The sequence below is a fragment of the Equus quagga genome, chromosome 6 (assembly GCF_021613505.1).
Source record: "Equus quagga isolate Etosha38 chromosome 6, UCLA_HA_Equagga_1.0, whole genome shotgun sequence".
Lineage (NCBI taxonomy): Eukaryota > Metazoa > Chordata > Mammalia > Perissodactyla > Equidae > Equus > Equus quagga.
Genome location: NC_060272.1, coordinates 103,430,808 through 103,455,964, shown reverse-complemented (window position 1 = coordinate 103,455,964; position 25,157 = coordinate 103,430,808). Strand labels below are relative to the sequence as shown.

The following is a 25,157-nucleotide window of genomic DNA, read 5'->3' as shown; positions in this document are numbered from 1 at the left end:
ATGGGCATAGCCACCTCCGCCAGGCACATTCCAGTGGCTTTCTCCAACCTTGTCCCTTTCATTTCTTCACTCCCAGCCCGACCTCTACCAAACCCCAGATCCCAAGGGCAGCCTGTCCCGATGGAAGACTAGTTTAAATCCTGGTTCTGCCACTTATATGCTGTGTGACCTTAGGCTAATCATAACCTCCTTCAGCCTCACTTCCTTCATCTATAAAACTGGTTTATGAGGATGAAACCATGTTAGGTGTGTGAGGACTTAGCTGAGCCACTGCCACCAGGGAGGGCCGCCCAGTCAATGTTGCCTGCCTTTCCTGGAGCCAAGTGGGGTTACAGCCCATTGTCCAGTGTGCACCCGTCACTGCAGATGGGGAAGCACGTGAGACCGAGAGTGCACAGCACTGTGGGGCACCCCAGGGCAGACCAGGAGCTCGGCAGCTGGGCCCTCCTGCCATCCCCTGAGCCACTTCTACCTCCCCTGGTGGGGCCTGTGTGGCTGCCTCCCTGGGGGAAGGTACAGTGGCTCTTTTTCCTCCTCCTAAGGCCAGATGTGGGAAGGGAGTGGGGCCAGATTGGGCTACGGGCTTGGGAAGGCGTCCAGTCTCACATCTGACACCTGGAAGCAGGCTCTGAGGGCCTACTGAACACACTAGAACCCAGGCGGGGGGCGGGGGGTCCCCAGATCAGACTAGGCTAGTCCTTCATGCTTGGTTCACGTTACACTGGCATCAACCTCCTGCAGGCCCTGGGCTTCTGTCCTGAAGAGTCGCCGAGCCCTGGGGTTCCAGTGATTGTATAATATTTTCTAATTTGGTATCAGTCCCAATAACCCCTGGGCACGGGGCCCCCTTCCCAAAGCAAGAGGGCAAGGACAAGCCCTGAGGACCAAGGGCTTGTTGGAGAGAGTTGGGAGGGAGAGGCCCAAGAGAGGAGGATGGAATCACACTGTAACAGAAATGGATTTTTTTCTCTCGAGAATCATTACAGAGGGCATGAAGAGGCAGAAGAGCCATGCGTGTGTGTAAGGTGGGCTCTCAATTTTCTGTCTAGCGTCGTTGGCCCACTAATACAGGTCTCTGTGACCCTGGAAAAGTGACAAAAGTCATTCATGTGTCCCCACAATTGACCTGTTTCGGAGCCAGCCCTCATGATAGTTAAGATCTTGTTTTCCCACCAAATATTCAGCTCTCTTTCCACCTACTGCTTCTCTTTCCACCTACTCCATGCACATTTGGTTTTCCATTGGCCACTTGAGCAAATTCCCTCTCCTGCCTCTTCACAGACCTTAGCTCCAGCTTAAACGTACCACCCCTCCATCCCCTGCTTTTTGACTCTGACCACACGTGCAGTGGAGCCCTGTCTGGGGACATCCGAAACTGCTTCTCTTAAAGGCAGCCTGTGATGGCGTCTGCCTACTGCTCTCTTATTTAAAGATAAAAATGAATTTAAAAATCATTTAGTCTTTATAGGAAGAAGAAAGTGCAGGTAATGTTATGGACTGAATGTATGTGTCCCCAAGATTCACATGTTGATGCCCTAACCCCCATGTGATGGTATTTAGGGGAGGAATTTAGGTTTAAATCAGGCCATGATGGGGTCAGTGCCCTTGTAAGAAGAAATCTCAGAGAGCTTGCTTCCTCTTCCTCTCTGCTGTGTGAGGACACAGTGAGAAGGTGGCCACTACTAGCCAGCAAGAGCATTCTCCCTAGGAACCAAATCTGCCAGCACCTTCATCTTGGCCTTCCCCGCCTCTGCACTGTGAGAAATCAATGTCTGTTGTTCACGCCACTCAGTCTAAGGTATTTCATTCTAGCAGCCCACGCTGACTAAGACAGAAACGTAAGAAGAAGAAAACCGGCACAGGTTGCAGAGGAGGGAAGGAGAATGTTGTCTCTCTCCATCTTGGCTTCTGAAACCGTCAGGTGCTTTTTCTTATCTCAGCAAAAGGCAGGAAGGGATTGAGGTCCCAACTTGGCACCCATCTGCAGAGCCCAGGCCTGGCTGGATAAGCATCAGCCGCAGCAGGTCAGCCTGCCAGGTTCGTTATGGCTGTATCCCGTTCCACCACAGCTGAGTCAGAAAGGCCACTGCCCAGTGGCGGGACCTAGCTCAGTGCACCTGGCAAGGGTATATTTCCAGTATTAGCAATCAGCATTGCAAGGCTCACTGTGTTCGCCTTGGAAATCTGGGCTTATCGACGGACAGCCCAAATTTGCTGAGAAGTGGGAGCTCACTCCAGAGAAAACCTGAGAGCTGTTCAACACCAGATATCTTCCCCCCCTGCGCCACCGCAGCTGTCTGAGAGCAGGGCTGGGGGAGAAAATTCACAGCGCAAATAACTTGACAAAATAGTTACACTAATTTGTAAATCATTTATCCGACAAGGGGTTGATCTCCAAAATATATAAAGAACTCATACAACTCAACAATAAAAAGACATACAACCCGATCAAAAAATGGGCAGAGGATATGAACATTTTTCCAAAGAAAATATACAAATGGCCAACAGACACATGAAATAATGTTTAACAACACTAATTATTAGGGAAATGAAAATCAAAACTACAATGAGATATCACCTTACACCTGTCAGAATGGCTATAATTACCAAGACAAAATACAACAAGTTTTGGAGAGGGTGTGGAGAAAAGGGAACCCTCGTACACTGATAGTGGGAGTGCAAACTGGTGCAGCCACTATGGAAAGCAGTATGGAGTATCCTCAGAAAATTAAGAATAGATCTACCATATGATCCAACTATCCCACTGCTGGGTATTTATCCAAAGAACTTGAAATCAGTGATCCAAAGAGACTTATGCACCCCTATGTTCACTGCAGTATTATTCACAATAGCTAGGATGTGGAAGCAACCCAAGTGCCCATCAACTGATGAATGATAAAGAAGATGTGGTGTACATATATATATATATACACACACACACACACACATATACAATGGAATACTATTCAGCCATAAAAAGACAAAACTGTCCCATTTGCAACAACATGGATGGACCTTGAGGGTATGATGTTAAGCGAAATAAGCCAGACAGAGAAAGACAAACACTGTATGATTTCACTCATATGTGTAAGATAAATAATACATGGCTAAACAGAACAGATTAGTGGTTGCCAGAGGGGTAGGGGGTTGGGGTGTGGGCAAAAGGGATAAAGGGGCACATATATATGGTGACGAACAAAAATTAGATTACTAGAGGTTAGCACCATAAAGTGTATTCAGAAATTGATAAATAACAATGTACACCCGAAATTACACTATGTTATAAACCACTATGTTCTCAATAAAATTGCTGGGAAAAAAAAGTCACCCTAGTCATTAACAACCTGTAACTTGAATGGACTTGAGAAGCAGTTAAGCAACAGGGAAAGGAAGGTTTCCTCACCTGCTTGTACTGAGGGTCTAGCTTACAGACCATCACCGTCACTCATTTCAAGTGTACAGTTTGATGAGTTTTAGCGGATTTATACAGTTATGCAACCTTCACCACAATCTCTCCCACCACCTGTGATCTATGTGAAGCAAAGTGGAAGGGAAGTCAACCTCTAGTTGCCCTCGGAGGTGACACAGTGAGCAGCAGCATGGTTTGCCTGTAGCCTTGTCCCATTTGTACTGGGACTTCATCCTTGCACGTGTGTAGCCCGGTGCCTGGCACACAGTATGGGCTCAGTAAGTGACTGCTGAATGAAAGAATGAACTGACATCTATAGTCAGTTCAAGAGGGAAGCAGTTAGAGCACGGTTGCTGTTTTGCTGGGAGGAAAGCGAAGGAAAAAGAGGTGAGTGACAATAGGCATGGCCTGAGGGATTAAGCCACTGGGGGGGTGGTGAGGAAGAAGAGAACATGCGAGAGGGAGGCAATCAAGCAGCTTTACAGCCTCTCCTCAAAGTTCAGCCCCATCCAGCAGCATCAGCATCACCTGGGAGCTTGTTAGAAATGCAGAGTCTCAGGCCCACCCAGACCTGCTCCATCAGAATGTGCATTGACAAGATTCCCAGGTCATCTGTTTGCACAGTGAAGTTTGAGAAGCATTGATAGATATTCTTGTGGCTTTCCTAGAATAATGGGGCATCCCAACTGGCAGTGGAGAAGTTGGTTTGATAGCCTGGTTTCCCATGGGAATCAACAATAGAAGGGTTGGAGAACGTTTTAAATGGTGAATTTGCTTTTGGAAATCCAGTATTTTTCCAGGCCATCTGGGGAGAAAGATAGAATCACCATCCAAAGTCTAGTGCATGACTTTGTTAAAGGACCATCCCTGGAAAACCTGCTGCCGGGTAGGTATCTTGCCTGGAACAGTTTGACTCAGCCCTAGTCCTCTTTGTAGTCACTTGTCCTGGGGCTGGAGCTAATTAGAAATGTGTGTTCAGTAACGATTTTATAAGTACATTTTAACTAAGAAAAATCACGGCTTCTCTTAACAAGCTTCCTTTTACATTTAAACTCTATTCAGAGCCCCATTTACCAACACTACTGTCTTTCTTCCTTGTCCTAGCATGCTCACGAGAACACGCTGCTCTTGCCAACTCAGAGGAGCCCAGGGGCATTGTGGACACCCGGCCTGAGTCTTGTCATGTCGGTCACTTTACCAGTAATGGCTCCCTCTTCCTGCTATCTCCATTCTTCCACCTATATCTTGAAGATGAAGTTTAAGTAATGTTTTCCACAAAGCCTTCCCCAGCCACTCCAGCCTGCAACTGACTATTTAGATTTCTGAACTCTATAACCGTATATTTAGTGCACTTTTTAAAAAAGATTTTATTTTTCCTTTTTCTTCCCAAAGCCCCCTGGTACATAGTTGTGTATTTTTAGCTGTGGGTCCTTCTAGTTGTGGCATGAGGGATGCCACCTCAGCATGGCCTGATGAGAGGTGCCGGGTCCATGCCCAGGATTCGAACCAGCGAAACCCTGGGCCGCCGAAGCAGAGCGCACAGACTTGACCACTCAGCCACGGGACCGGCCCCATATTTAGTGCACTCTTAACAGTTCTTAGCCTGTGCTGCCTTGTGTTATTATTTGGCCAAGCAGATATGTATCCTTTTGTCAGGAACAGAGGCACACCCAGATCCTGTATTCCCACAACTAATGTCATACCTGGGTCATAGTACCTGCTCATTAAACATTTCATAAGTCCTTTCAGAGGGCCAGAGAGGCCCAGGCCACTGCCAACTTCAGGGACCTTCAACCATAACTAATTTTAATTGAAGATGTGTGGAAAGTAAATAGATCTTTAAAAATTCCCAATACTTTTCTAGCCTTTTGTTCTATGAAAATGCATCATTTACTAAAGAAAATCTAGCTTTTGTGTAATGTCAGAATTGCTAGCAAATACAGGAAACAATTCAAATACCAAAACATTAATAAACATAATCTGTGTGCATGTATGTGTGCATATGCCCACATGGACACTCCTTATAACTAAGCAGCTGCTATTTACTGCAGGACCAAGGGTGTCTCTGTACACAGCAAATTTGCATCCATCTCACCAAAGCGTGTGAAGGAGGAGGTATCTCTAACCTCACCCAAAACTAGCGTTCTGATGAGTTTTCACTGAATTTAGCAAACTCTAACTTTTAGCCTACTTTATCCCCATCTGTAGCATGTTCCCATATTTTACATGCTGCTCCAAGGTTCTGCAGGAAAAGAAATATTGGTACACATTTTTCTGATGTCCTTCTCTCTTATGGATGAAATGCCATCACATTCTTCAAAATCATTCCTTTTAGGGCCACAGGAAACCCAATACACCTGTTGGTATTGCAATAGCTTGCAAGACATTGCCCAAAGACTGGCTTCCTATCCAGGCTGGACAGGCTGCTCCTGGAGCCAGCTCCCTTGCAGAATTCATGGACAGAAATGAGGGCTGCCTGACAATGGGAACTGCCAGAGAGATGGTACCTTTGAAAAAGCCCAGTTTTAGAATCTTGCCTTTATCTCCCAATTTGAGGCAGTGTCTATCTTTACATTTCTAAAAATAGCTTCTTTCATGATATGGGAAATTACAAAGACTGCCAATGCCAAGAGCCTCTGAGACTCTTACACATCAGTGGAATATCAGTACGTGGATGGAAGTGTGGGCTATTTCAATTCACAAGACCTGGGTTTGAACTCAACTCTGCTACTAACTGGCTGTGTGACCTTAAGTAAAATCACCTCCCATCTCTGAACCTCCATTGCCTCTTTTTTAAAACGAGAATGGTGATAATACCTGTTTCACAATGTGATTGTGACGCACATGTGAGATGGTGAACATGAGAGCACTTTACAGTTGAAGCTATGTATCAGGACTGTAAGTAGTACTGCTCTACTGTAGGGGTTCTCAAACTAGAGCATGCATCAGAATCCCCTGGAGGGCTGGTTAGGCCACAGGTTGCTGGGCCCATCTCTGGAAAGTCTGATTCCGTAGGTCTGGTTGGTGCCTAAGAATTGGCCTTTCTAGCAAATGTCTCAGGTGATGCTGAAGCTGCTGATCTGGGGACCACACTTTGAGAAGCACAGCTGTACTGAATTCCCAGTCATTGTCCTTCTTACCGCATTATGAATTCCTTAAAACATAATCTCAACTTGTTGTGATGTCGATAGAGTTTTGGGTCAGCGGGAATTTCAGCCAAAAATACTTGGGCTACTTCCAGTGGTCCCTGATGGAAAAAGTAAAAACAATACTGACGTTAGAAAAAAATTAAATTACTTGAGATAAAATGTTGGAGTGACTTTTTAGTTTGAACATTTAATTTTGAAGTTAGTTTGACCAAAACAAAAAATCAAGGAGGGTCTTGAACATCTCAGGAAAACTTTGATTCCTTAGGAGGAGTCTGTAGTTTTAGAAGAATACTCAGAAGTATAGATGTATTTTCTTAATTAAATACTAATAATAGGTTTTCCTTCATATATAAAGGTAATACTACTACATCAAAGCTTTGAGTTGCTTTTCTGAAAATGGGGATTGTCTTGATCCATCCATTCATATTCACTTTTCTAGTTGCCCAAATGGCAAGCACCATTTTGTGTAACTCATGCTGGCTTGAGTCAGATATATGGATAGTACATAGGTAGTCCATGGTTGTGCCTTTAGAAAGTCTTCCATTTTCATCAATGGAAGGAACTTATAAAAGCAAAAGCTTCCTAATATGTTCTGGTCTTGGAAATATAATAGCCATTTTTCTTCTCTGCTATTTCTGTTCCCTTGATGCTACACAGACACAAGTTTTTGCAGGGGCGTCCAGTTGTGCTGAGCGAGGGAAGAGTCATGGTACTCACTGAGTTTTTGAGTGTGGAGGTGGACAAGAGCAGACCTAGTTCTGAAATTAAGGAGGCACACTGAACAGAGAGTACTAAGCTAGCACTCCCTCCATGTGAGACTGGTTCAGTTGCACGCTAAGCTTGGGAGTTAGGATTCAAATAGATCTGAGAAGGTCCAGTCTGGTTTTAAGTGGCCTAAGAAGCCTGATCTCAGGTCACTCCTGGTTAGCAAGGCCACTGGCATGCTGGGTTCCTTGGTGACTGACCCAGGGCTTGGATGTTGTAGACGTTTCCCCTGTCTCCTACAGGCATTCTTCAATTAGTCTCCAGGCCTGCAACAACTCTGCCTAAATTGGGCACGATGAAGCACTCTTCAATGGGACCCCAGATCTGGATCATATTGCCAGGTCTGGGGCCGAGTGAAGACTTCTCCAAGAAAATGGTACTCGTTAGACATGGTCCACTCATCTCCAGGATTTCTTCTCTACCTTGGGTTGCTACATGAAGCAGAAGAGGCCTCCTCAAAGTCCTCTAAACCTCAAGTGTTCAGTCTAAGTTTAGGAACATCACTTGTATGCTGACCAGACTCCTCATCAACCTCCAGGAGGGAGGGCGCAGACATATAATAAAAATCAAAGTACCAAGAACCAGAGGAGCTGCCACTGGCTGCTTTTGCTCACCTGATTTACAGTAGCTCCAACGGAGCCCTGCAGCACCATCTGAAGCATCTTGGCATCAGGGGGCTCCTGGTTAACGGCAACCGCTAACTGCAAGGTCTTCTTTTTCATATCTTCAATGGCAACTTCGATTGGTGTCAAAACAAACTGAACATGAGACACAAATGTAGGGAAATTATTGCGTGGTCTGATAAGCCATGGACAAACCTGGAGCTATGATGAAGAGGGCACCTGGATTTGAAGAAGCAGCTAAGGAGGCTTTCAGAGTAACTTAAAATAATCTGGATAGGTTAAGAAGGAAGGGCTTAACATTTTTCGAGAACTTATTATGTTCCAGCAACTTTACATACATTTATTATTTTCTCCTTTAAACAATGTCCACATTCTCTCCATTTTATACTCAAAGGAGGATTTGTAAGGTTAATTAAGTGCCACAAAATGACACAGGGAGTAAGTAGGGAGATCAAAATTTGATCAAAATGATGTCTACATTCAAAATCCATGTCCTTTCTACACTGTTGGTTTTCCTTTCCTATTATTGAACATATTACTCAACTTATAATTGGGAAAGCTATTGGAAGTACAGCATTCAATATTTTCTTCCATAATATTGAAGATATTCTTCCAATAATTTCTTCCACCATAAAACAAGATTTTTGGCAACGTGTGTGCCTTCTCCAACTCACCGTTAAGGTGAATTCCTAGTAAATAGAATTCTTGTAAGGGTCAATCTACTAGTTGCTAAGTTCTGGTGGTTTGAGGTATGGTCCTTCCTGAATGTTATGGGTGCAGTGATGTCCCCTCAAAATTCGTATGTTGAATTCCTAACCCTCAGTCCCCCAAAATTTGACCTTATTTGAGAGAGGGTCTTCACAGAGGTAACCACATTAAAAAGAGGTCATTCGGATGAGACCTAATCCAATAGGACCTATGTCCCTATTAGAAGAGGAAATCTGGACACAGAGACATTCATAGAGGGAAGGTGGCCATCTACAAGCCAAGGAGAGAGGCCTGGAACAGATCCTTTCTTCACAGCCCTCAGAAGGAACCAACCCTGCTGACAGCTTGATTTTTGACTTCTGACCTCTAGAACTGTGAGGTAATAAATTTCTGTTGTCTGGGCCCCCCAGTCTGTGGTACTTTGTTGTGGCAGCCCCAGCCAACTAATATACTGAGGTTCTCAGGGAACTACCGATGGCCAAGAAAAATTGTGAGGACTCTTACTGGGACCATGAATTTCTTTCTGTGCTATGCCTACATGTCCTAGTGTTCAAAAGTCCGAACAATAAGAACACAGCAGATGCCTTCTAAACCAATCTCCTCTTGACTGAGCCACTATTCAGGCTTTCTTTGCCCTCTGTGAACCCCACTCTCTGATGTGGTTGCTCAACACTCTTGTTGATGGGACTTCTGCTCCTGCCCGATGAGGTGTGTACTCACCATAATTTATCTGTGTTTGTTCACCAACTTGATTATGCATGCTATACTTGTTATTTTAATGACCTAATCTAATTAAATAATGCATAAACTGATGAACTACAGGTGTGGAAAGAAAAGGAGTTGTTTCTATGAAAACCACACTGAATGCTTGGGCTAGATGTCATGAAAGTGAGTTGCTATAAAGATTCCTGTCATATTAAGTGTGCGCAAGACAACTGTAAAAGGCTAGAGGCAAAAAAATAATAAAAATCCAGAAGGATTCTGCTCTCCCATTGTTTAACAAAGATCTTTAAGCTCTCATTCTGCTTTATAGAAACCAAAACTGGTAATCATGGACAATGCATTATGGGTGGGGTTTATACAAGCAAGACAATGCTAATTGTGACCAGCTAACCCAAAATCACAGAGAAGGCTGAGGCCCTATATAAAATGAACGACAAATAAATGTACATCTATGTGTTTTTTTTTAAAAAATAAAATGTTTATAGTATGTCTAATTTTGAGTGACTCTGTGGCTTGGGATACTTTCTTTTTCTTTTTTTTTGGTGAGGAGGACTGGCCCTGAGCTAAGATCTGTTACCAATTTTCCTCTTCTTTTTGCTTGTGGAAGATTGTGGCTGAGCTAACATCTGTGGCAATCTTCCATTTTGTATGTGGGATGTCACCACAGCATGGCTTGATGAACAGTGTGTAGGTTCACGCCTGGGATCCAAACCCAAAACCCCAGGCTGCCAAAGCAGAGTGTACAAATTTAACCACTACACCACAGGGCTGGCTCCTTGATATACTTTCTTGGTCAGTCTCATTACAATGGATTAGAAGTCTTGCACTCTACATAGAACCAGAGAAGAGAAAGGGATCTTTCCTGCCAATGGATAGATGAGGAAACTGAATGAAGATAAGTGGCTTGCACAAAGCCACAGGAGGAAGCTGGGACCAGAAGTCAGCTGGCCTCCTCTCTACCGTGCATGGTGCCCTTCCTCCAGTGCACCACCACCGACTCATTGGAGCTACTCTTTGCTGTTCCTGTCTCTAATAATTAACAACTATGCCTGTATCACCTTTTAAATATGTAAAAAGACAGTATAAAATATTCAAAATTTAAATACATATTTCATAAGATATATCATTAAAATATAAATATTAAAATTACGTAAATATTTTATATTAAAGATATAACTTTAAAATATAAAATATTTACATATAAAGTAGTGCTATAAAACATGTAGCTGCCTGAACAGGATTTCTGGCACCACGAGGGGGAGAGGATAACACCTATCGCTGTATTTCAAGTGTGGCCCTTTTAGATTTTCACTCCAGTCTGCCAAGAAGGAGCATGAAGGAGGTCTGTGTGTCGCCCCGGGAGGTCACGCAGGCCCACTCATTCAATGGCGGCCTCAGTCCCCAGCTCACTCCCCTGGGGCCATCACCTCCTCCTTCTGGATGACGCTGATCCGGGTCTTGATGTAGGGGAAGGCGTGCATGGTGGTCAGGACGGTGTTCCGACGGTACTGCTCATGCAGCTCTCCCCGGGGCCGCCCCTCCAGGGTGAACGGGGTGGTGTACATGAACCTCCGCAGATTGAAATTCTTCTCAAAGTAGGTTACCCTGTCTTTCATCTCGTACTCATCAAAGTAGGGCTCCACAAAAGTGATCTGGATGTAGGCCTGAGGGGGAAAAGGCAGGGAGAGGAGGAGATGAGCTAGCCTGCAAACCACCACCCAGGACACACTGGGGAGGCGTGCTGGAACCATGCAGCAGCCCCGCCCCTCTGAGTTCACAAAAGCCACAGAAGCTGAGAGCATCAGGTGAGACTTCGCCATCAGCCGTCTGTCCTCTCCACCCCCAGGGAGAGAAAAGAGTGCGAGAAGGAGAGGTGAGTATGTCTGTGTGAAGTCAGGTCCCCTGCTCACAGAGCTAACTGATGCGACTGAAACCTGGTATGAAAGTTTGCAAACTGCTCCTCAGAAGAGACGGACTTTCCTTTTCAGAACAACCATGACCACTGCACACTTATTAGAATGGCTAAACTAAAGAACACTGACAATAACAAGTGCTGACAAGGATTAGAGCAGCGGGAACTTTCATGCATTGATGGTGGGAAGGCAAAATGGTACACCACTTGACAAAACACCTTGGCAGTTTCTTATACAGTTAAATTACACTGACTATATGACCTGGCAATCCCCTTCTGACGTGTATACTCAAGAGAATAAAAACTTATGTTTACACAAAAACCTGTACACAAATGTCTATAGCAGCATTATTCACAATAGACAAAAACGAGAAATAGCCAAATGTCCCTCAAGTGGGGAAGGGATAAACAGATTATGGTAGATCCTTACAACAGAATACCACTCAGCAATAAAAAGCAATAAATAACAAATGCATTGTGCTAAGTGAAAGAAGCCAGACTCAAAAGGCTGTATGATTCTATTTACATATATTCTGCAAAAGGGAAAACTACCAAGACAGAATACACATCTGTGACTATCAGGGGCTGAATGCAGAGGGAGGGAATGATGACGAAGGGGCATGGGGAAAGATTTTGGGGGTGATGGAACTCGTCTATATCTTGGTGCTGGTGGTGGTTACATGTGTTTGTCAAAACTCAAAGAACTAAACACCAAAAAAGTGAATTTTACTGCATGTACCTCATTAAAAAAATGCACACACACATGTGCACACACAAACACACTATGAAGAAGGGCATTTATTAAGAAAGAAGGCCTCTTTAAAAAAAAGGGGGGGGCGTGTCCTTTGGCAGAGAGGTTGAGTTTGTGGGCTCTGCTTTGGCAGCTCAGGGTTTCGCCTGTTTGGATCCTGGGCACGGACCTAGCATCACTCATCGGGCCATGCTGAGCCAGCATCCCACACAGCAGAATTAGAAGGACCTGCAACTGGAATATACAACTATGTACTGGGGGGCCTTGGGGAGAAGAAGAAGAAGAAAAAATATTGGCAACAGATGTTAGCTCAGGGCCAATCTTTAATTTAAAAAAAGAAGAAGAAGAATGACAATGACCATAGACTCTGCAGCACCCCCACCCACTGAAATGGATGGGTGAGGTCAGTGACCTCAGACCATAAGGCACTATTTAGTGTGATGAAATCTGATTGTAATTCTGGTTTCAGATTCTCATTTAAAACTCTCACAGCCTCCCTTGGGGATTTTAAAGAGGGGAAAAGAGCACCCTGTGTCAGGAACGTCCCTGGGACTCTACACAGCTGTGTACAGATCACTGTGGGCACACCGCCAATCCTATCTTTCAAGGACCTCAAACATTCCTGTCTGAAGCTCAGCTCAGCTCTTACCACAGTTACCGCTTCAAGCCTAGACTAGGGAATGTGTCTAAAGCGGGAAAGTCTTCTGAAATATGTAGAAAAACAAACTCTTAAATTTGGCCAGTTCCTCCCTTCCTTGCATCATCTTCTTAATATCCTGGAGGACAGAACTGAGAGAAGAGTTTGGACTCTTCCTCTTACAGGCCTGCCAGATGGCAACTGCTCCTCTGTCCCCCAGCGCTTAATAAGACCTTGAACTTGCATTATTTTAGCAGCTCAGAAAGCTCTCTCATGAACATATCTGTCTATGAGGTGGACTGAGCAGGAAGGCATCCCCCCATGGTATAATAAAGAATATATCTACTCTTTGTCTGTTTCCTGGCACAGAGCCTCAAAAACTCTTGGAATTTCCCGAGTGATAGGACTCTCTTTGTTACTCTAATGTGGTGAATCATGCATGGTGGGTCCCTAGATAGCTTCAGGATGGGGGGGCTGGTCACCAAAAAGACCAATTATGTGATGAGAGAGTTGGGACTTTGGGCTAGCCTGGCCTTCCGGGAGGGGAAGGGGGCTGGAGACTGAGTTGAATAATGTGGCTGATGATTTCATCAGTCATGCCTACCCTGATTGATTCAACTCTGGACACCGAGGCTCAGTGGAGCTTCCTGGTAGGTGAACATATTGACCTGCTGGAGGGTGACATGCCTGGATTCCAGAATGACACGGCATAGAAGCTCTGGGCTCCTTCCCAGACCTTGCCCTACGTGTACCCTTTATCATTAAACTGTAATTGTCAGTATAGCACTTTTCTGAGTTCTGTGAGTCATTCTAGTGAGTTATGTAACCTGAAAGGTACCGTGGGAACCCCCAAATTTGCAGCTGTCTGGTCAGAAGTGTGGGTGGCTTGGGGGCCCCACTTGAGGCTGGTGTCTGAAGTGAGGGCAGTCTTGTGGGGGACTGGGCCTGCATTTTGTGGAGTGTGACACTAACTCCAGGTGGTGAGTGTCAGAACTGTATTGTACTACACCCAGTCTAGAGAGAGACAGAATACGCCTTCATGTGAAAAGTGAAGACACTGAAGGCCAAGCCTTTTCCATCCTTCCCCCAACAGCACAGCGACCCTGCACTTGGCTGGAAGGAACACCTGCAGCCTAAAGAAGGGTACCACCAAACGCTGTCGGTGAGAAGTCTGCATCTTTTAACATGTTTTAAATTGAGAGTTTAAAGTGTTTATGGAAAGGCAGTAAAGAGCAGTGATTAAGGGTATGAGGATGACAGACCTCATTTGCGTACTGGCTTTGACACTTGCACGACCTTGGAAAGTTGCTTAACCTTTCTATACCTCAGTTTTCTCATCTGTAAAATAGGAAGAACACCACCTGTTTCAAAGGACTGTTGAAGGATGAAATGAAATGATGTGTGTAAGGGGCCTAAAGGAATGCCAGGCACACAGTTGGTGTTTAATAAATGGTAGCTTCTATTATAGTTCCTGCTTCTGAGTATGGTTTCTTTAAGATCTAACCAAACAGTAGTTGAACACTAGACAAAAAAGTCTGGCTGCATTTAATAGACTTGGAGAGCCCAGACAAAGGAGGTCATCTTATGTTCTTGGGGTAGGACAAAGGGAATCAGAGCCGGATGGTTATTTTTTGCAAATTTCCCCATACCTTGTTTGGATCCAGCTTGGTTTTGTCCACAGGAGCGGAGTCTTTTATCACTTCCACAAATTCTGCACCAAAACATTGACCATAAAATCCCTAGGTGAGAGGAACCAAATGATTATAAAGGTTATTTTAATATAATGTAACTCTGTCTCTCAGAAGAGGAGTAAGTTTGGAACAAGTGTCGGGAGAATTTGCTCATTGATTATGGAAAGTTCCTCTGAGCTCATGAGGCAAGGTCAGCATTTCCTGAGACAAAAATAAAAATATAAGGAAGTCCAGCATGCAAATTGATATATGCTTCCCTATAATATGGACGCCTGCCTCTAATTCAACCAACGTCATCATATTTCCTGAAGCAGCTCCAGGGGTATGGCACTATTAACTTCTTGCTTTCTCTACCCTAGGAACTTGAAGGTCACCAGGCTTCCCATAATTTGAGAAACCACAGTGCACAGAAAGACAAAATATATACTTCTATTTCTAAGCAGAGGGAACGATAGTGGGGAACCAAGTGACGTGGTGTCAATTGCTAATTCTCCTTCTCATGAGCTGAATGACTTTGGGCAAGTCACCCAACCACCCTGGGCCATGGTTCTTTGAGTCAAGTAAGGATTCAAGTCTTACTTAGTGTGGATGGGTAGTATAAGGAGCAAGTTGGCAACAATATGTTTTAGGTTTTACAGCCATGAAAGGGCATAAATTCAAAGCAATAGCAAGAAAGCGTAAGGAATGAGTCTCCGGTTAATCACTGTCAGCAGTTCAGAGGACCCCAGTTATTCAGCCTGAGAGGGTTTCGTTTTGGTAGTATCCCTTGACTTTCCTCCTGAGTTCATAATGCTTGGCCCTTTCAATGTCTGTGTCTTTTTTTCTGTTTTCTCTATGCTGTTTCCCTTTTTCTCCTGCCTTTTCTCCAAGAACATGCTGCTCTCTTCTGCTACATTTGCTGCATTATGGATCAAATGTAAACAGCAGGTTGGATTGGGCTGCCAGCCCATGGGATGGGACACTGACTCTGATTATCCCAAGAGGGCGCTCCTTGGATCAGCAGGAGCATCTCTGTGTCAGAAGTGGGATTATTGTCCGGTGACACCAAAACAATGGCCACAGCCTTTTCTAGGGGTCATTTGGTAATTTGGCCAGATTACTTCACAGTCAAGATGATAACCTTCAAGATGAAAAACTGCTGCTAAAATTTGGAGAGGGTTATAAGAAAGCAGATGAGATTGACTGACTTGTGGATGGTCTTGAAAATAAGTATTCATGATATTATTTACAACCTTTGACAAGCATGCACAGAATCTTAGGGGAAAACTATTGAAATCTTTCTTTACCTCGTGATCTCACCTAAAACCTTCATATCATAAATGCAATGTGGAAAAACTTATATAGAGATCAATGATGAATCCAGGACTCTTCAGTTTTTTCATAATGACTCACTCTAACTTGTTTTTGTAAAGTATGCAATGTCAAGCACAGAATCACTTTTCTTACCTCTAGTCTGTGAGAAATCTCAGGAAGCTTGGTAATTGCAGGCTCTTTGTAAACAAATTCCTGCTCATCTAAATCTCCAAATTTGGATCCATAGAAACCAACGCGGAAGTAAGTTCCAAACATTCTCTTATGACCCTGATGAACAAAACAAGAAAACCTTTCCTTAGTTATATAATTCATGAGGATCCACTGGGTTGCAAAGGGCGAGAGTCTTTTATTGTTGTGTGATAAGGCATTTTATTCCTATGACTAATTTAAACAGAAATCACCCTTTTAAACATGTAATGTTTATGGGAATAAGCTTTGGAAATAATAACAAAAGGAATTCCATGAAAGCTTTCTAGGACTTCTTTTAAGTGAATTTAAAAGATTCTCACATTTCCTGGTTGTAAAGTAATTCAAGTAGCCTTCTTTCAAAGTCTGAATTCTGGTCCTCTGTCTATTCCCAGCCCGTTTCTGTTTGGTAGGTGGGAGCTACAGCAATGATGTGCTCAAGGGAAATCACTCCCTAGAGAGGAAGGAGGGCCAAGCACCACAGGGTCACCTGCTGGCAGGTAACAGGACCTATTGGCCAGGATCCCCGGCTACCTTGCTAATGATGCTGTCAAAGGCCTTCTGTAGCTTGTCATGCGTGGAAGTCAGCTTCCGGAAGTCTCGATGTGCTTCCAGGATGGGGATGACCAGTTTGTAGACCTCATTAACCGTCTCATACAATCCTCCCTTGGAAAGAGGAGTAGAAAATCAAAGAGAATTTAATCCACTGGAAACTTAAGAAGAGCAGCCAGAGTTCACTATGAGGTGGAGAATGGATTCATTTTTGGCATCACAACATTTTACAGAGCAGGAGTGATGTCTGAGCTTCTTTGGGATGGTTGTGGCATTCAAACTGAACTAGACATATGCTACATGGTTCTGTGTGATGATGATAAGTAGGGAAAAGGGTTTTCATGGAGGACAAAAGGACAGGAGATTGGCAGCAGGGACTAAGAACAAATTCATATTCAATATTTAATGTTATATAATATTTAATGTCATCAGAGGTCTCCCTGTAGCCAGATGTTTAATGTATGCCTGAAAAGAGTTAGTAGGATTCTAATTAGTTCATTTTCTCAAATTTTAGGAAAAATGAACATATACTGGACTTTTTCTAAATCCTGAAATGGAAAACAGGAAAACAAAAAAAAAAAGAAGAGAGAGAAAATAGTTAAAACAGTAATTAAAATACATAAGGGGTGAAGGGTGGAAACTTGGAAATGAAAAGTAGAAAAGAAGGAAAACTATAAGAGTGAAAACAAAATTGGATCAGCTAAATATAGTGAAGTGGTAAATATTCACTTGGCTTAAAATGGGAGGGAGGAGAGAGATTATCAACATGAAAACAGACAAGGGACTTTCTCCTCTGCCCTGAATCTCATTGCCTTAATCTATATATTTTTTCCTTATTAGGAGTGTTTAGACCCAGCTTAGGTTAACGAGGGGCAGCTCAGTGGTTTCCGCTCCCACATTTCTGTGAGCTGGTCCTGCTCTGTGACCATCCTGGGGATTACTTAGTTGTTAGGAAGGAAGATGCTGTCTATTTATTCCTTCCTTTCCTCCCAGTGTCTCCTCCCCAATATTTTTCTCTATGAGAGGGAAAATGAGGGAATGAGAACATGTCTCATCATTTACTGTGTAACCCTGGGCAAGCCATTTCACCTCTCTGTGGCTTAGTTTCCACCCCTATTAAATGAAAATAATACTGTGAAACTGCTGCCCAGCCAATGAGCATGAAGTCAAAACCAGAATATTGCCCTGATGAAAGGCTTTCTCATCTCTCTCAGAGAGCTGACACAATTTGCATACATCAAAGTGCTCCTGGCCCACCCCCTGCCCTGCACACCCATACACGTGTTGTCTGAAGCGGGGCTGGCTGGGCTGTTAAGAAGGGCATTCACAGCACTGGAGTTCAGCCGGACGTCAGAGGCCTGGGACCCGCTGTGGTCACTGACCGTGCTGAAGAGCTCCGCGGCCTGCTCCAGGAGGCCCACCAGGCCACTCTCGGTGAAGTACCGGCCGGAGCACACACCATCCTCATCAGGGGACAGGGTGTCATCAGAGACCGCTGACTCCTCCAGCACGTTGGAAGAAATATTCTGAAAGAGATCACAGGATAAGCCCAGAGAACTGGGGAATCAGTCTAACAAAAAGCACCACAAGAACCCAAAAGTAGGGATGCAGAAGCCCACGTTCAAAGATCCACACCAAGCCCGTGATTACACAAGGTCTGCAGTTCCACCCGGAAGAGGTTCTGGCTGCCATTCGTTGTGAAAGGGCGCGCTGAGCAACTGGTTTTCAAAACTCACAATGTTTTTTTTAACTATTAGGAAGGAGACTTACTCACCTCAATGTAACAACAGTCAAGTCACTTTAGTGAAATGACCTAAGGGACATCCAACAGGGGTCATGGTTTTTACAAGGCAAAGGCCAATTAGCAGTTCACCAGACTCCTTGTTTCACCAGCTGAGTGATGTTCCTGTGAAGTAGTTGCTACCACTGCCTGGACTTTCAGGTGAACAGCCATATTATGTGACAACAGCAAACGACAATGTCGTCTTTATGGAAATGTTTATGGCAATGCCGCAGTTACTGTTTTATCCCCACAACATTTTGTTTCTTTCTATAGACTTTCACTTTACATAAACCATAGGATTTAAAGTCTCTAGCAGAGAATGCAGTGGCCAGGGCCAGGGCTGGGGGAACCAAATGAGAAACCCAGGGCACAAAATTTAGGGAGGCACTCCCTCTCGGGTCTATAACTGGTGATCTTGAACTTGCTTGACCCTGAGAATGAGTGCTTCCTTAAATTCTGTGGCTTCCATGCTTCACTCGCCTCACCCCAGCTCTGGCCCTGGCAGTGACTCTCATAGTCTTGACAAGTCAAGAGTCATTTTCTTTGACCTATTTCACAGCTGTGGAAGAAATGCATATGGAGCATAAAAGAAATGGGAAACCTTCCTAGTTTATGGATTACAAACAGGTAGCACACATACCACTCCTTCCTACTCCTGCACTCATGGCAGGCATAACTAACCAATAAAGCTTGGATATAGTTTCAAAATTCTTCTTAGTATAGTACTCTAGTCAGCCACTACCAATCAACCACAGTCAACTTGTGAAGGAAAATCTGTCTGCCTCCTGGCCTGGCTGGATCAAGATCAAGTGAATCAACCTTAGCATCAAGGAAGAGAGAGTTGTCACAATCCTATATCTTCACATCCAATATTGCAAAGCAGTTTTAGGAATATAGGAGGCTCTCAGAATCTTTTGTGGCCAGTCTTTCTTCCAAACCTGGTCTTTCTATTATGATGTTTCTGAACTGGAGATAACAGACAGTGCAAGAGCTTCAGTTAGAAGAATCCAATAACCCAAGAAATAAATACTATTAGAATTGTATGCAATTTTCTACACGTAGAGGAACACATTGAAGTTATGTAGCCTTCTTAGCTGTAGTTAGAGGAAAAAGATCCTGGGCAGACTTTCCTGGCTTCAGAATTAGGGAGGTAAAACTAACAGCAATATCTGAGAATGTAGCCATATCTACATTTGTGGAATAAATATTGTACTCTGGGGCATAGAATTTCAACGATCTCAGTTCCTTGGAATTCAGTGGCCTCAAAGTTATTTTCCTTGCACTGATTTATTTATCTCCAGTTTGTAATTCTTTTCCAAAAATTCAATGTTATTGGAACAGAACAAGGTTGAACACTAAAGCACACAGCATTTAAGAAATCAATACTGGACATCTGTTGTTAATGCTGCCCAGAATTCCTTCATCTTTCTACAAAGTAAGGCCTCCTGGGGAACCATCCATAACTCCAAGTGTGGACCTCAACTCTGGCCCAGCTAATCAGAGCATTGCATTTCTCTGGCCATTATGATTGGTTCAGGGATGATCACATGATCCCATCAGAACCAATAAGATGCACTGAGACTTTCTCTGCAACTGCTAGAAATGAGGCATCTCTCTATTCTCCTAAAGTTGAATCTGGGAATATGTAAACCTAAATATTTCTCAGTGAATGTGGAAGCCTGTGAAGAACGAAGCTAACATAACAGAAGGCAGAGACAGGAAGTGATGACGACACCGAGGTCTGATGACATTGTTTGGACCCCTAGGTCCAGTTTGGCAGGTGCTACTCCAGGCTCACCTCCTTCATGCAAGCTCATAAATTCACTTTTACCTGAGGTCAGTCTGGGTTAGGTATTCTGTCACTTGCAAGTATATATTTCCAAAAAGATCTGGCTCATAAGCATCAACATAATGTGGCTTCTCTTCTGCAGCTGAGGACACCTAACTCGCCATGTTCTGTGTGTCATGAAGACCTCACACTTCACAGTTCCTTGTCTTTCCCCTTCCCCTTCCTCATCCTTCTGACCCAGGCTGGGTCGCATTACAAACACTCACAGTATCTTGTGCCTTTTTATTATAGCATTTATCATAAATGAAATTGAATAAGGAATAGAATAATTAATTATATGACATCACTCTCCCTGGCTAGAATGTAGAGGTCATGAGGACAGAATAAACGCTCAATAAATATCATCTAAAAGAATGAATAAATGGATATAAATATATGAAAAAATAGAGCTATGTGCCCCCAGATGGGAACAATGTGGAGTCTTCCTGTTGGCTCTAGAATAACTATTCTATCTCACCTTGGCATGACTTATTATGAGCAAATCAATTGAATTCTAGGTGAAATTAGAATTTTCAAGTTTACCAAGAATGAAAGTCAATAATGAAATGCCATTAATAGATAAAATAAATATAAATATAGTACTTATAGTAAACATATTACAAATAAAATATAGTAACTTGGAAAAAGTCATAAAAGAATGCTAAGAAATAGTTCAGTTAATGAAACAAAAAAAGAAGATTCAACATTAAGTGATAAACCTAAAGATTTTCTGGGAATTTAAAGAGTAGCACTTACAAAATTGATCCTTGATAATATCAAATGGCCAAAATAAGTTCGATAAAAGAAGCAGATACATCTAAAATGATTTTTATAACTTTCTTTACTTTTATGAGGTTCAAAATCAGATGTGATATTTTTATGCTTTTTGGATAAGAGTTTCATTTTGGCTTTTATAACAAACATTTCTGAATTGAGAATAAAATTTATTTGCTGAGAATGAAGTGATAGAATAAATATTGTTGTTACTGAAGACCATAAGAGAGGAGGAGTTAATAATATGAGCAATACCCAGCTTGGCAGGTAAATAGTATTTTAGGAAATCAGAAGCTCCTGGCCCCACCAGTAACAGTTGAGTGGCTTATTCTCTAAGCCTGGGAAAGCTACTTTGAATTGTCTTCTCTTTCTGGTTCACACAGCATCACAAAACTGTGTCAAAAGACAATAATAAGAACAAACCCTTTTATAAGGTCAGTCATGTAAATTCAAACAAGAATAATACAAACACTTGTAAATGACTTTGCAAGTCTGGCTTGAAAAGGGCTCTATATTGGACTGTATTTTCAAGGTTTCAGGGATGGTCATTTCTACAGGTTATGTCTCTTTAAAAAAAGTATTCATAGGGGCTGGTCTGTGGCTGAATGGTTGAGTTACCAGGTTCTGCTTTGGTGGCCCAGGGTTCACCTGTTTGGATCCTGGGTGCAGACCTAGCACTGCTCATCAGGCCATGCTGAGGTGGCGTCCCACACAGCACAACCAAAAGGACCTACAACTAGAATATACAACTAGGTACTGGGGGGTTTTGGGGAGAAGAAGAAAAAAACAAAAAAAGATTGGCAACAGATGTTAGCTCAGGTGCCAATCTTAAAAAAAAAAAGTACCATAAAACTTTCATTTTCTCTAAAGATTGTATTAAACTAGTCAACAAAAACAGTCCAAGTGGCCACTGAGCATCCTGGCCTAAGCCAACTTTCAGGCCTGGCAGACAATTTCCCTTTGCTAACTATGGGTCATATTTAGCTTATCCTAAGAAAGTATTGATTCAGTCGCTTTTTTCCTTTCCCAGGTCAGTGTGGTTCTTGATTCCAGATTAGAGAGTGGGATCCTACAGAGCTGGGGAGTGTAATCAAAGGAACAGACCACGAGGGAAATCATTTCTCCCATGTTTGGAAAATACTTTCACGGTTGTCAGTACACCTGTCAACTTCAAGTCTTTGAGAAAGAGTTTAAATGACCTTAGAAAAATTGCCCTCTCAGTTTCTTTACCTGTGAAATGGGAGTAATAATACCTTCCCTATCTGCCTGCTTCACTGGTTGATGGGGAAAGTCAAATGACGTCATGGATGTGAAAGTGTTTGGGAATATCTAAAGTGCCTATCGACTCTACATTTATTGTAAACAATAATTAAAAAGAAAACAAACCAAGAAAATAAACTACAAGAAGAGGCAAATATAATGAATACACTAACGCAGATTCTTTCAACGTTGGCACCCTTGGCATTTGGGACCAGACAATCCTCTGTAGTGGGAGCTGTCCTATGCATTGTAGAATGTTTAGCAGCATCCCTGGCTTATATCTATCAGATGCCAGCAGCATCCCCTCCCACCCCCAGTTGTAACAACCAAAAATGTCTCCAGAGATTATAAAATGCCCCTTGCAGTGGGGGGCAAAATTGCCCCCAGTCGAGAACCACTGCTCTAAAGGAAAAACTGAACTTGTCCCCAACCTGAAAGCTGACACTGCCCACGGGCAGGTAGCTGTGGTCCTCCAGCATGCTCAGATATTCGGCCACTAAGGCAGCCGCGTGCACCAGGCACATGGCGGCCTCTGTGTAGCACTTCTTCTTGGTGTGTTTCTCTGCCATGTTCTGGAGCCAGGTCAGCCGCAGGTCAGGAGAGGTCTGGTAACTCTTGGCAATTCTGAAGACAGATTGAGAAAATTTCAAGGACAAATGGTTAATAACACTATTTGTGTATGGCCACTTGTTTTTCTAAAAATTTTTTCTCCCTGAGGGTTTTGCCTACGTGTTCAGAAAATGAGAGAAAAGGCAAATATTTATCAGTTCAGCTGTTTTAGTCTTATGTCTAGGGTGTGCTGGATGCCAAGAAATAACATTTAGTTTAAGCTTTACGGGGAAAAAAAGACCTGACAAAATGATTTCTATTTTAATAGATCTTTAGTAATTTTCTTCCTTTCCTTTCCCTCAAAATAACAGAAGACAAAAGTACTACCCTTCTTATGACATCATATCAGAACAAGAAGTGGAAGACAGAGTTATAAAATAGGTATCTCACTTTCTTTCTTTTTTTTGGTGAGGAAGATTCACCCTAATCTAATATCCCTTGCCAATCTTCCTCTTTTTTTTTTTTTGCTTGAGGAAGATTCACCCTGAGCTAACATCTGTGCCGTCTTCCTCTGCGTTGTATGTGGGATGCCACCACAGCATGGCTGATGAGTGGAGAAGGTCCGTGCCGGGAATCAGAACCTGTGAACCTGGACCACCAAGTGGAGTGCGTGGAACTATAACCACTAGGCCACAGGGACGGCCCCAAGCTATCTCACTTTAAATTAGGGATATCTTTCTGAAAACTTGTACATGAACCAACTTACTCTGAATAACTCATTTCCACCAATTTCTATATACAGTTTTGGATGCCGTCCAAAACAGTGTGCCCACACTGTCTATGATAATTACATTAATAAGACCTCCACAGTGGCAAACCCTAGATCTTCAAGTGATACCCTGTTGGTTGCATCAGAAAAGTTTACCTGTACATGAGATCCATAAGCATCTCAGGATCTTCCTGAAATTCCCTCATTTTCACTGTGTCATATAAGATGCTATTCAGATTGCAGAGAAGTTCTTCCACCTGCAAAAAAGCGTATGCCCCCAAACAAGTTGGTTGTAGTCCACGGGAATGAGTTAGGATTGCACTGAAACTTCAAGGGGCCACCGTGGACTGGCTTGGCTGCAAGGAGAGGTGTGGCAGGTAGAGGGCAGTCTACGTGGTCTTCGCCTTTGCAGATCCAGGCACCTCTGAGGCCCAGATGTGAGTTGGCCCTTGGGATCCATGAATTAGCCCTGAATCTTTATAGTGTCTTCCCTCTCCAAAACCTTTTTGTTTAAATTACTGTGAACTAGTGTCAGTTATTTGCAACCTGAAAAGCCCTAAACTGTACTCTTGGAACATCAGGGCTTTTTATATCAAGTAGGAGGCAGCTTAGGACCTCCACTGATGTTCCATATAATATACACGATAATATATTATATAATTATATAATCAGAATTTTATATATAAATATAAATTCCGTATATTAATATAATTTATAGAATATATAACCACGTATGTAAATTGTTATACATTTTATCTATAATTATCTAGTATTATACATATACACATATATATGCATATACATACAAGTTTATAATTGATCCCAAACCCATGCATGAGACAAGGGTGCTCTTCAGTCTACCTGGGTGGGGAAAGGAGTGGATTGCATGGCGGTGTCCTCTTCTGCATAGGCCAAAATCGTCCTCAAGGACCTTCTCAGGTGCTCCTCATTAAAGTCTGGTGCTTTGCCCACTAAAGATGCCAGAGACATGGTTACTTGCATCTTCACTCTTGCAAAGTTCTGCGTCAGGAAAAAAAGAAGAAGGAACAAGTAAGAGGCACTCAGCTAGTAGACAATTGAAGGCAGTAGCGCCAGAACACCAATAACTCTCCAACATTTCTTTTACCCAGTCTCAATTATTTCTTTTCTCTCAATGAAATATGAGCTAAACTTTGCACAAGATTCATCCTGTTGTTTAAATGGTTTAAATGGATATTGCTCTGACATAAATCTGTCAACTCTTTAAATTTTCATTGAGGATTGGGCTGCAGCCATGCTGCACGGCTGGAAGGTTCCTACAAAGCTGAGTCACAGGATGTCTCCTTTGGTGCTAAGATTCCTCTTCTTGGGACTTTACGTAAACTGCAAAGAGGAATAGGATCTCCATGGCCAGGATTTCTGAGATCTTGGACTACAGGCGGGCAGTGAATTTGTTTCTCCTTTCCTTTCAGGCCCCTGGAAAAATATAGCTATCCTAAGTCCTCTGAGGAATGTCCTAAAAACTTTTAAATAGTTGTGCCTGAGACATTCTGAGGACCCTGTCTTTCTTCCATGGGCCAATTAAGCCTTTAATACGACTTGAGCATGCTCATGAACATGACCACAAATGTAAACTCCAAAAGAACACACCAAAGCCTAGAAAAACTAAAGCAGGGGTTGACTGTCCTGCAATAAATGAACTCCAAAAGGCTTCTAAGCCTCGATTAGAACTCAGGTCTAGATGAGACTGATTATTTCAAATTCTTTGCCACCAGCCATTCTAGCACAAGTCAAT

The 25,157-nt window shown here is 43.1% G+C and overlaps 1 protein-coding gene across 2 annotated transcripts in view; it reads right to left on the bottom strand.

Annotated features, from left to right (window-relative positions):
* The window catches only part of DOCK8 (dedicator of cytokinesis 8), a 206,102-nt gene that overhangs the window by 5,692 nt on the left and 175,253 nt on the right, over positions 1-25,157 (bottom strand). For both annotated transcript variants that reach the window (XM_046664172.1, XM_046664173.1), the window contains 10 exons: positions 24,245-24,403; positions 23,540-23,640; positions 22,497-22,689; positions 17,803-17,946; positions 16,403-16,534; positions 15,815-15,949; positions 14,327-14,416; positions 10,805-11,041; positions 7,938-8,081; positions 6,550-6,656 (listed from right to left, as the gene is read on the bottom strand). In XM_046664172.1, coding sequence (XP_046520128.1) covers positions 6,550-6,656; positions 7,938-8,081; positions 10,805-11,041; positions 14,327-14,416; positions 15,815-15,949; positions 16,403-16,534; positions 17,803-17,946; positions 22,497-22,689; positions 23,540-23,640; positions 24,245-24,403 — 1,442 coding nt within the window. The remainder of the gene's footprint in view (positions 1-6,549; positions 6,657-7,937; positions 8,082-10,804; positions 11,042-14,326; positions 14,417-15,814; positions 15,950-16,402; positions 16,535-17,802; positions 17,947-22,496; positions 22,690-23,539; positions 23,641-24,244; positions 24,404-25,157) is intronic.